The 12967-nt window shown below is 37.8% G+C and overlaps 1 protein-coding gene across 1 annotated transcript in view; it reads left to right on the forward strand.

Moving 5' to 3' along the window:
• Nucleotides 1-642: 642 nt before the first annotated feature.
• ttc7a (tetratricopeptide repeat domain 7A) overlaps nt 643-12967 on the forward strand; it is a 38173-nt gene continuing 25848 nt past the window's right edge. Inside the window, exons 1-7 of the mRNA XM_053501930.1 lie at nt 643-919; nt 4416-4579; nt 7176-7344; nt 10063-10193; nt 11189-11313; nt 12276-12354; nt 12454-12623. Coding sequence (XP_053357905.1) covers nt 790-919; nt 4416-4579; nt 7176-7344; nt 10063-10193; nt 11189-11313; nt 12276-12354; nt 12454-12623 — 968 coding nt within the window. The 5' untranslated portion in view covers nt 643-789. The remainder of the gene's footprint in view (nt 920-4415; nt 4580-7175; nt 7345-10062; nt 10194-11188; nt 11314-12275; nt 12355-12453; nt 12624-12967) is intronic.

A 12967-nucleotide genomic window follows, 5' to 3' on the forward strand; every position in this document is an offset into this window, starting at 1 on the left:
TGCATGCCACCTCATGCAAAAGACCACATATGATAATGCCCTGGTGCAGTAGATGCAGTAATTTTGCCATTTATTCCTTGCACATCTGGCCCCAGTTTACTCTTTGAACTTGGTGTTGAATTTATGTCTACTATTTACAGACATTTGACCGTTCTGTGACCTTGACCTTGCTTGAAACAATTCAAATATTTAATCAGTTTATCTGCTACTTACAGTGATATAATTCCATATACTGTAACTCCTGCACACATTTAACTCGTTAATGAGAATCAGGTTGGTATATAATGTGTAATAGGCTATATATTACACAATATATCATGAGTAATCATGTGTGACCTAACATACACTGATGGGACAAAAAAGTGCACATCCTCTAATTTAACTCTATTTAAATCCGTAGTGAAATACAATATATATCTATGATAAATGTAAAATGTGTGACTGAGAATTTATTCTTTCATTTGGTGTAATAACATTTAATCTATTGTAACGTATCACACGTACGAAAGAATGGAAAGTGTGACAGTTTGCCCTGCTCTGCCCCAAATCCCTACATATATTACAGTGAAGAAGAGAAAAAGAAAAAACAGTATATATATGAAGCTAAATCATAATTTTGCTAGAGGGACGATTCTTCCTACAATGTACAGTAGAACCTCCTTTAAAGTCGCGCCAGTAGTGGAGAGCGAGTCGCGCCGCAGTGCGCATGCTCAGTGCTCACCGCGCTGTGCCGTGTGACAGTGTGCAGTCAGTCCGCGGGTGTCGGAGGCACCGCTGGAGCTCGGAGGGATGTCCGCGCGCCTCTCCCTGTCTCTGTACCGCCTGGAAGCGGAGGTCGAGCGCTGCCGGGCCGAGTGCCAGTGGGACAGGATCCCTGCGCTGGTGGAGCAACTGGCAGCCGCTCGCTTCCACGAAGACGGTAAGTGATGGAAAGAAAGATGAAGATGTCATTATTGGCGTAAGTTACTGCTGCGCTGGGTGTTTGACTTTCTTCCGTGTGAACTTTGTACTGTGTTGTTGGGAAACTCCTGTCAGGCGCAGTTGCATCAGCATTCCGTTTCTCTGTGACACTTCAAGTACAAGTGACAGAAGTGGACTGTGTTCCTGTAATGGAATTGAATTAGGTTAAGCTGATGCATAAATACTTTTAGTGGTATGTTGTCTTTAGTATTGTGTTGTCTAAAAAGTGAACAGACTTTTATAGGACAAGATTTCAAACTTTTCAGATGTAGGAAACAGGACAGAAAATGATATACACATGGATATTAAAAACACCATGACTTTATCTATACCAGTGTACAAGTTGTAAAACATAAAGTACTGAGAGGTGATCAAGCAACTGGACGAGGTGCCTAAACATATAGACACAACAGTTCTCCACTTGATGCAACACAGCAGTGTTTCAGCTGAATCCTGTCACAGACATAGAATTAATAGTGTGTTGTCCAAGGTACAGTCAGGGATTGGCATCCATGTAGTTAAATGAATTGCCGTGGGAGGACTTGAGGAGTCAACTGTGCATTCCGGAAACACTTAGCTTCATAATATGCTCTTAAACTCATAACAAAAGTTTTTACTGTCAACACAAGCACAGTAGTTAAACAACCTAATGTTAATATAACAACACTACTTTCAATTACAAAGAGAAAGATTTTCATAGCTTGTCTACTTATTCAAATTACTTTACAGGGCAGTCTATGTAACCTTAGTCTCCTCATAGGAAATGTCTCAATTAGAGGTCCTTTAGAAATCTAGAAATGCACATAGCACAGGATTGAATTTTGTCACCTCTTTTGCTTTTTTTCTTGCTCCGCTTTATCACTTACCAGTTTTTTTTTTTTACGAAACACAGTCAGCTGCTGTTTGCTTTTGCCATATCGATGATGCATGATGATTAAATGCACTTTGGTTACAAGGTGCAATTTGTCATTACAAAGTGTTACAGAGCCGCGTTTCTTTATGCAGATCACCCGAAGCACCTCACAGTTTTTAAATTATTAACTATTTATATCATTATGGAAATAGTTGATATTCTGCAAAAGACTTAGTGTGGTATTTGCCTTAGGTTTAGTATTATCATAGATAAATATGCTACTGCTGTTACTCCAGTTGTAGGTTATTTTTCCTTCTTTTTTTTTTCGCATTTTCTTATTGTTAAGAAACTGGTTTCCAACGAAAACAGGTTTCCACAGGTTTCCACTAGGACCAACTAAATGTCAACACAACAGCAAAGTTCTCTTTTGTTCATTGAGATTATACAGTGTGGCGCCTGCAAGAGTTCTGAGCACATAAGAATCCACATGACCATTAACTTTGCTAAAGTAAACAGAACCTCAGCAGTGTGATGCCTGTTATACCAAAACAACAAAGAGTTGAGCAAAACCCACAATATCCCACAGTAGTGCTATGTAATATGCTCTACCACTATTCTACGTACAATATAGCTGACTTTGGGCATGGTCACAGTTTAGTCGCTGATTTCAAGCCTTGCCAACTGCAGTCCAACATGAAACTCGGAAATACCAAAACATTTTTTTTTTCGGCTTTTAAAGGAGCAGTGTGTCGTTTTTAGAGCCTTCTGCAGCCTACAAGGAGCATTGCGATGGCAATGAGAACTTAGGTAAGCCTTTAGGCTAGTCTAATTTATGGTACACTAAAGCCTTACAATTAAATCTTCCGGGAGTTTCACTCATGAGTTTCATGAGTTTCACTTGAGTAAGGTGATGGGTTATGATGTGATTTAAGAAGTTCCTGCTTCATTTCGCCTGCCTGAAAAAGTTCATTTTATGCGGTCAATTGCAGTCTGCAAGTTGCTTTAAATAAGGACATCTGCCAAATGCTGTATTGTATATGTAAAATAAGCTTGTTATTAATAAGTAATATTTATTATGAACAATCTTGAAGGCTTTTCATCACTTAAGTTGCACAGACTTACACTTTTCTGGCTTCTCTGTGTATAATTTTGTGACTTGGTGTGTCTCTCAAGTGTTCATTTTTTATTTTATGTTTGAGGTGATACTAAGTTAATGTATAACTTTCCACACTGTTTGAGTAATCAGACATACCAGTGTTCAGCGGAGAGGTGTAAGAACCTGGACCAAACAGGAAATCCAATATGTATACAGGATCTCTGAAAAAGGAAAAAGGAGCACGTCTAATTATCTTCTGGTTCAACTTTGTGCCAAAACAAACACAACTAAAGTCGTTAACTGTCATTAAACATAAGCAGACTTTCAGCTCCAAGATATCTTGGAAGAAAGCAATTCAGTTTAAAGGCCAGTGGGAGTGAAGCGAGGTGGCTCAGAGCCCACTGCAGTCGTTCATTCTGCTGGGAGTTATTGCCACACATCCCTGTACAAGCAGTCAGATCATGGATTCAGCGTACTGAGAAAATGTTTTTACCATGATGGTCCCCAAGCATTAGTGAATATATGGGATAAGTGTATTAGTGTAGCAGGGGAATATATAATGTAAAGAATAAAGGTATTTTTTACTGTCATAACTGTGTTCTGCTATTCTGCTAATATTGTTTATAATGTTGTTTCATGAAATCTTGCAGTTTGTCCAAAGAACCTAATCAGGGTCGCGGGCACCTGGAGCCTATCTCAGGAGGCTTAGGGCACGAGGCTGGGTGCAGTATATCTAAAGCAGTATAGAAGATAAGTGAGAGTGAGTGAGAACCTAATCAGTGCAACCATGTTTTTATTTTTTTACTTTTTTTATAGACAATAGTGTTGTTGTTGTTGTTGTTTTGGTGTATTTGGCATAAGCACTTAAACACTGTGTAATCACTCATGCTTAAAATAAAATACTAACCTGAGTGCTTACCTTTAAAAAATCAGTAATAAAAGAGAAAAAATCCACATATAATCACATATAATCACATATAATCAATGTATTGTTGTAGTGCTCGGTGGGTTTCCTCTTGGTACGCCGGTATCCTCCCACAGTCCAAAGACAACCAGATTAGGCTAATTGGTGTGTCCAAATTGCCCATAGTGTGTGAGTGTGTGTATGCTTGTGCCCAGCAATGGCTTGGCACCCTGTTCAGGATGTACCCCGCCTTGTGCCCAGAGTCCTGTGGGATAGGCTCCAGGCCTCGCGTGAGCCTGTACAGGAAAAGCTGTATACAGAATAAATGTGAGAGTGAGAGAATGTTATAGTCTAATCCGTAACTGTTGAAATTTTCATGAGACATTTTTTTTTTATTGTACTTTTTAGTCTTTCAATGAAAAGTGAATTATACTTATCCATAATACAAAAGAACCTTAAAAACATGTTTTCAGATTTGGACTCAAGCGCTAGGAAAAGTCATAGCAATGAAAATTTCCACTAAAAGCAAAAATGGACTGTCTCTCGCTCACTTTCTCACTCTCGCTTTCTCTCTCTCTCTCTTTCTCCATGGTTGTGTGAAGATGACTACGGGTTGCTGCTTCAAGCTGAGGCTCTTTTGGAAGAATGCCTGCTAGAGAACGTGGCTCTTCTAAGGAACTCCACCCCTTTGTCCGAACACACTCAACCCAAATTAGCCCAAGCCAAAGGCCATTTGAACAGCCTACTGAGCAGAGGACGCCTGGAGGTGTGTCACAGCGTCTCATCACTGTTACATACTGTACATATGCTACATGTGTATGAAGGAGTGAAAGAATTTGAAGTTATTATCTGTCATTTAAATGAAATCAGTAAATTGTTAGTCATTTCTGATGGTAGTGGACAGGATTCTATCATTAATAGCCATAGAAACTCTGTATCTTGTAAAATGATTCCATTGCATAAATTAATAATAAAAAAAAAAAAAGATTTGTTAAAACAGTTTATTTTTTTTACAATTGCAGCTAATTCAAAGTAATTTCTTCTAAACAAATTGTAGTCTATGAAGCTTCTGAGAATTGTTTTTAATCCCGCCCCCCCATTTTACTGAGCCGGTGTAAATTGCCGTGTTCATTAGCAATTAGTAATGACAAAATTAACCAATTGATATTTTAAGGAAAATAGTGCTGATTATATATTACTTGTTAAGGTCTGATGCACAATAGAAATGTTTTTAATTTAAAATGTCTTTAATAATATCTGTTCATTTCATAATAATTTCTAATGACAAATTTACTATATATCTTTTATTTCTAAATTCCATGTGACATAGCTTCCGACTTTTCACAAAGTGAAAGTGAGATTATGAGGGCACTGGTTTTGCCCAGACATGAATGCTATGCCCCCACCTTGCAAACTCAGGCAATTTGTCTAGCACTAATCATAAACCTTACCCTGCATGGCTCAGGTTCTGTATAGTCTAGGAGGAAAGAGAAAAGTACAATATCTGCATTGAGATTAATCATACACAAAAGCTCAGAATCAAGTCCCAAATTACCAACAAAAATAAATAGATAAAAAATATATACATGCATAATAATAATGATAATAATAATAATAATAAATGGAGAAAGTGCAGTCGAGGAAGATCCATTATTGATGCAAAAGAAGAGAAAAGGAAAGGAAAAGGAAAAACAAAGATCCCAAATATAAAGTGGTGGTGTGTACTGTATGATTGCGATTCTCTCTCTCTCTTTCTTTGCATGTGTGCAATTTTCTCTTAATCATGTTTATTAGCCTTCGAGTGTCTTATGAATATTAAAAGTGCTGCATAATTAAATTCAATGCAAATACTTTAATGTCACTGTAAATACTGACATGTAATTCCCTCTTTGGATAATACTATTACTGCCCTTATGCTTTAATGCTGCAGCAGGTGCATTTGTGCCCAGCTTTTGCGAGTGATAGATGCATCACACAGCTGTGTTAATTCCAACCGGATTGCGTAAATATTATTTTTACTGCACTTGGAGCAAACAAAGGGGCGGAGCCTCGTGCCGGTGCGCAGTATACCTGTGTATGTGAGAGAGTTCCGGCAGGACTATGGGACATGTGTCCCATAAGGTTATCATTTTGTTAACACCCCGGTTATCATTTTCAATAGTCGGTAGCATCTTTTTATTTTCGCTTCGTCTCTGTAGCGACGGTAGAGTTTAATTTTCAGGGTTTTTTTAGACTTTGTACAACATCATAAATTTCCTTAATTGCTCGCTATTGAAATGTTATCATGTTGTTAACACTTTGTTATTGCCTTATGTCAAAATTCGCTGTAGAGTCATTTTCATTTCCTTTACATCGTTAACGGCTCAGTGTGGGGTTGCTATGCTTGAAAAATTTACTGAATTGGTACCGACCACAACAACTTCAAACCGGGAGACGTCGAGAGAGGCTTTTAGCAAATTCAGCTGAGTGGGATGGGGGTAGGGCTGCAACAACTAATCGATAAAATCGATAATTATCGATAATGAAATTCGTTGTCAACGAATGCCGTTATCGATTAGTTGGGCTACTCACGTCACTGAGGAGCGCGACCACAAGATGCACAAATACACACAGATACACACAGATACACAGCCGCTCGCGCAATAGAGGTTACAGAAGCGTAAAAACTGTATCTCTTCATCGTGTAAAAGTTGTATAGTTTAAGTGCTTTTGTTAACTGTTTGCTAACTTCGGGACAGTCGCGCTAGATCTGTTCACGTGCTACTCGCTAGCATAACATTGCGCAATCACCTCTTGAGCAATGATGAGTAGTTAAATGGCGCTTCTTTAGATTAGCTTAAATTACACGGTGCGAATAACAGTAGAATATTACATTTAGTGATTGTTGTGGTTTTCAGCGAATGCAAATAACAGTATATTTGTGACTATTAGCTTTTTGCATTTTTACAGTTTTTTTTTATAGTCCACTACAAAGTTAACTTGTAACAAACGTAATTTACTATGGTTTTACTTATGGATACATCATTTTATTATACAAATTACATTATTTTAGCTGTTTATATCTTATCAACTGAATATGTCAGTGTATTTATTAAACATATATATATACACACATTTCATTTAAGGTTTAAGATGTCAAAATTAAAGATCATTAAACTCTATATGTGGCTTTTGCATTTTTAAAAGTTTATTTTTATACATAAATAATACCCTGATGTATGTTATTTTTATAGTTATAAGCAAAACACCAAATAAAAGAAGCGTTTAGGTTTTATCCGATCAAAATAATCGTTAGTTGCAGCCCTAGATGGGGGTATAACGTTTAATTAGTTTAAAAGTCTAATTGGTCTGTTTCTCCCCAGCCACGCTACCTAAATGAAGCTTTACTCCTCCTGGCCAAAGTGCACTATGCAGAGGGTCACTATCGAGATGCCCAGGGCATGTGCGCCCGAGCTGGCATTGAGGAGTTTGCTCGGGATGAGCAGCCGCTTTACCATCTGCGCCTGCTGGCAGAGGCTTTTGTCATCAAAGGTATAAAATGAAGCTTGGTTGCTTTTGTGCTCTACACTGCAAATGATATTGGGTGGAATCTTAAGAATAATGTAAAAAGTAATAAGGGGTTATTATATGGCAGTAACAATATAAACTTACACTAGGACACATTTTTTTTTTGTTTTGTCTTATTTTGCTGCATCATAGTGTACACAGTATTCATTCACATAATGTAGTGAAAGAAAATCAAAAAGTCTGCATGCCCCTAATATGTACAATACCTAGTTGTATAATAGTTTAAGCACCTTTAGATTCTATAACATTTTGTTTAAGCACTTTTAGATTCTATCATTAAATTTTTGTGGGAAGGGGCAAGCATTTTAGCACATCTTTGCTTAGCAATATTTTCCATTCTACCTGATAAAGGCATTCTAACTCAGGTCTAATGGACTGGGCATCTCTGGGCACAGCCCTCTTCACAGCACCCCTCAGATTTTCATTTATGTTTTGGCTGGGGCTGTTCCTAAATCTTGTTCTTGTAAAGCCATTTCTTTATTCATTGGGAGGTGTGTTTCACATTATTGTCATGTTAAAATGTGAAAATAATTTTTATCTGAACTGCTTTATCAGAAGTTGTATTGATTTTTGCCATTTTAGAGCTATTTATTATTCCCTCTACCAAAGCATGATTCTGCATGATGTATTCTTTTGCTGATGTGCTGTGTTCTAAACATCTTTTAGTAAACTTTAGAAAGTTTAACTTTGGTCAACACATTATTCCACATAGTTTTGGGAGGTTGAATGTGTTTATTTTTTTGTAAACTTTAGCTGGACTTGGGTGTTATATTTGGGTAAAATTGCTTCCACCTTGCCACGCTACCCTTTAGCCCAGGCGTATAAAGAATTGTTGTCACGTGTAGGGAGCAATTAGTAGGCTACTTGCCAGAAATTGCTGCAATTCTTTTAATGATGACATTTCTAGGCAGCCTTTCTGAACCCTTTTCCCTTGTTTTTGTTTTTTTATCATCCTGTTTTTAGTGATGTCACTGTTGTGCTACATTTTCCCACTGGTTAATTATTTTCTTTGCAGTGTTACATGGTATATCTAATGCATTGATATTATTTTTTTCATCCATAAGATCCTGTTGGAAAATCTTATAGAAACAGGTTTACTTTATTTGGGGTTAATCAGTCTCTTTAATTAATTTTAGGGGTAGTATTTAACTTGAATTACGTTGATCGGTTGATTCCGAACACTTCCTTGTTTCCGATTATAAAAGCGTGTGCACATTTTTTTTTTCTTTTTCTTTTCTTTTATTATTTTATTCTGTAACTCCGTTACTAAATTTTTATTTTATTTTTATCTTTGAAATTTACAGTGTGGTGGATAAGGTCGGTTTAATGATTTAAATCATTATTGTTAAATCATTATGGTTTAATTATACCACAGAAACACGCAATTGTAACAAGAAATTTAAGTAAAAAAAAATTTTAAGTTGTAGTGGGGTGTCACTAAGCAGGACAGCTGTTGTGTTCCATCATCCAGTAATTACTGTAGGTTCGAGTAATGGCAGGCTTCTCAATCTGCAGCACTCTTCCAAACACAGTCAAGGTCCAAGCTGGAGGCAGGGAGGTTGTGGTGGGGGTGGGGAGGGGTTTAGGAGGGGGGCAGGAGGGGCAGGCACATGTCCATATATGAACCTGAAATGCTTTAAGTTGTTTAAATGCATTGGGGAAGTGCTTTCGTAAGACCTTGAGTCCACAGATTAACAGCTGCCTTAGGTATGCTCGCACTTGGAGGATTGAGGCCATGTCATTTGAGATGAAAATATCTTGTGGTTATTTACCACCACTTGTGCGTGTAAGTTTTTTCCAAAATAAAACGAACAACATTGAATGCAGGAAGGAGTGCGTGGAAATCTGCGTCACTGTCAGTAAGAAAGGGGCTATATATAGTTGTCCCAGAAACTTACATTAAAAACAGATTGAATGGAAAGTTTATCTTGACTCATTGTTTTTAGAAAGATAAAAGTATCAGAATTCTTATTTATGCTACGACTATGCTGGAGTCATCGGGACAAATTTCAATAAACGATCAGATTTTTCACCTTTGATGACTAAAATATGTTTTCATATTTATTCTTAGTTTTAGCATAGATTTTGTGGTTTGAATTTCCAGTATATTGTGTGAACATCACAGGTATGATCCAAATCAAAAGTCATTTATTGTGAAAATACAAGCATGGATCACAGCAACATGTGTGACACCCTAAGGTTTATTTGTTCTTAATTAAGATGACCTTGAATCCATGATCTTTCTACTGCTTTATTTTGTTGTTTCTGGTACAGATAGCATGGCAGAAGCTGAGATTTCTGACCGTGTTTTCCTGCCTCTGCGCTGGCAGTTGTCCCTCATTTGATTAAGCCTCATATCTGTTCCCCTCCTCCCTTCCTGCTGTCTAGGAGTTATACGCTGATTTATTTGTATATTAATGACCTTTTCAACCTCTTCTGGTCTCTCTCTCTCTCTCTCTCTCTCTCTCTCTCTCTCTTTCAGGAGTACAAAGAAATGTGAGAAAGTACTAACATTTATTATCTGCATGTTTACAAGACACAAGACACTATTGTTTTTTCTTTATTTTATTAAATGCAGTGGCGTTCTCCCTTTTTAATTCTTCCCTTATATTCTTTCCTGCTGAATATTTGATTTCATTATCAATGGCAGATGAGATTCCTAAGTCTGTGCATCTGTTTCAGGTCTGTCTCTGGACCATCAAACAGTGTCTGCTGCCTCACGTGTTCGGCTCTCTGAGAGAGAAGAGGAAAGTCTGTCCTGTTATGTCCGGGCCTGTGATACGGCTTTGCTCTACCTGCAGGAGTTAGACAAGGTTTCTTTGTTTTAAATATGACAAGCATATTATCTATCTTTTATGGCTTAGTATTTAGCACAGTTGCCATACACCTCCAGGGTTAGGACACTCTCATCTGGACTGTGTGCAGAAAGTTTGCATGCTCTGGTTTCCGGCATTTTTAACCAGATGTTCTGGGTTCCAACACTTAAGTTGTAGGCATTGACAAGTTCCAATAGTGTGTTTTCTCTAAGCGGGTAGGTTGGGCTCCTCCGCAACGCAACTTCCACTTACAGCAATGACTATAGCACTAAAAAAGCACCCTTATATAGCTTTTTTTGTATTAGTATTAATTTTAGTTTACCAAAAAAAAGGGGTTTTAATCGACATATTTTCTAAGCAAGTTTAACATAAACATACCAATTTTACCCTCTGAAACCAGGAAACTCAAGAACCTTTGGGACCTTGAAGGCCAGTGGTGATTACCATTGTATTTATTCCCATTTTACGATCCTGGTTGGACCTCCGGTCAACATTCACATGCACTTTTACACACTACGGGCAATTTGGGAATGCCAGTTAACCTAATCTGCATGTCTTTGGGACTTTGGGAGGAAACTGGAGTACACAGAGGAACTCCACCAAGCACGGAGAAAACATGCAAATTCCATGCACTATGACCCCGAGGAGGGAATCGAACAGACCGTGGAGATGCAAATACTAACTACTAAGCCACCATGCCCTCTAACTATTATTTACTGATATTTAAATTCTGTTTAACTTACATATTTTACTTGAGTGGAAATTATTTGCTTAATTTAAATATGTCAATGCAAATTTTTATTTATTTTCCAGTGTGGCCTAAGGTCGTAGATAATTTACGATGATGGTCGGAAAAGATTAATCTGCCATTTATTTTTAATTCATGATTTTTGAAAGTGTGTATATTATAGATTGAATATGATAACTTACTGGTTTTGTGTGCTAAAATCTTTCTGTTGTTTAACTCTCCTAGTTTTTTGCTTTTTAAACAGCTTGTTGGCACAGCGAGCAACAAGACAGCCAAAAGCAGCGTCTCATCTAGTCCAGCTGAGGCAGACCCAGGTTACTTCCTGCAGGCGGCTCTCCAGAGCGCATATCTTTGCCTGCTGCACAAAGGGTGTGTGATTGTGTGGTGGTGGTGTGTGTACTTTGTGTGTCACTTTATGTGTCGCAAATTCAAAGTCAAGTTTGAAATACCTAAGCTGCTACTTATGATTGGTCGTGAATGGAAGAGTGTGGGCATACTGAGTTTATCAGTTGGACACTGAATATTGTTTCCCAAAAAACAAGTAAAAAAGAATCTTCAGCCATGGTAAACAGTGAACATAAACATGGCAGAGGCATTTGTCTTCAATGATGCAACAGAAGTGGATGAACAATGTATACAAAGCATGTTTTTCTGACACACAGTACAAAGGAACAACATCATAATTCGGTGTCTTCTCTGTCCTCTGTCTGACAAAACAGACAGATATTTCAGCACATAAAGCATATAAAAACTTCAATTCTTACCAGAGGAACCTTTCGCTGTTAGTTCAGCTGTTTTATTTAATGCTGCAATGTTAGCATATATTATTAGCAAATAAGCTAGCGGCTAAAAACAATATATGTTTCATTATTTGAAAATGTCAGAAATTGTACACTATTTTATTATTTTGTCTGGCTGCTTACATAATTTCTAAAAAAAAAAAAAAAAGTAAAATTTTTGGCTACTCTCTCTTAAATAAAGTGTGCTTCACAGGTGTAGAAGATTTGTAAAGATTTTAAGCTTTAATGTCCAGCAGAGGTCAGTGGTTCCCCATGCTTGGCAGTATAAAGGTGTAGGTGAGCTGGACATGTTTGTCACACTTCAGTGAGACACTAGGTGGTGGTCAAGTTCTACTACTTTCATCCCCTTGTAAACCTGATTCATTCATTGCTTTCAAAGCAAAGCTTGGGCTTGGTATTATCATCATCATTGCTATTCTTGTCTTCCCCTCTGTACTCACAAGAGGAGTGTTCTATTTAACCTCTCTACTAAATCCCTTCTTCTGTCATTGTGTGTGTGTGTGTGTGTGTGTGTGTGTCTGTGGCCGTTAGTCATTTGGTTCAAGGGACTAATCAATTGCGTCAGGTCTTGAGGGTGGTGGAAAGCCGAGGGTCTCAGAATTTTCGCAAGGTGAGAAATGCGACAGTGAGCCTAAAAATAAAGCAGATACTTTCTCACAAAACATGGTTTATTTTTACGTTTGATATTCTTTTCCTGTAATTTACCCAGACGGTAGCGAGGAAGCTTGCTGAGGTGTTGTTGAGTTCAGTCAGTGAGGAAAGCTACTGGGGGCCACTGTCACCTCCACCCCCTACTTGGCTGCATAAGGAAGGAGCCAAACACCCAAAAGATGCCATCTATCCTTCATGCAGACCACCACAGTACTACAGCACAGAGGGGTGAGACTCTCTCACACTTTCCTGCACAAACCCTAAAGCAAAACCACACAATTCTGTCAAACTTGTGACCTTTTAGGACTTTGGAGACATTTTTCAGGCATTGTTTCTGTCCTTATAGGAAAGAGTCACTACAAAGCAATGCAAAGTGATTCCAGTGATCACGTTTCTCCTATAATAAAACATTTCGTTTATAATGGGAGTGGTGTCTTCCATGCTGACAGGAAACGAAGACTTGCTAAATGGGTCCATGTGTATGAAATAAATAACAATGTACGACATTCACAGTCAACAGTTCTAAAAAAAAAAAAGTTAATCCAATGTGAGAAATGATGCATCTCATGTCA

Source organism: Clarias gariepinus, chromosome 8, assembly GCF_024256425.1.
Source record: "Clarias gariepinus isolate MV-2021 ecotype Netherlands chromosome 8, CGAR_prim_01v2, whole genome shotgun sequence".
Lineage (NCBI taxonomy): Eukaryota > Metazoa > Chordata > Actinopteri > Siluriformes > Clariidae > Clarias > Clarias gariepinus.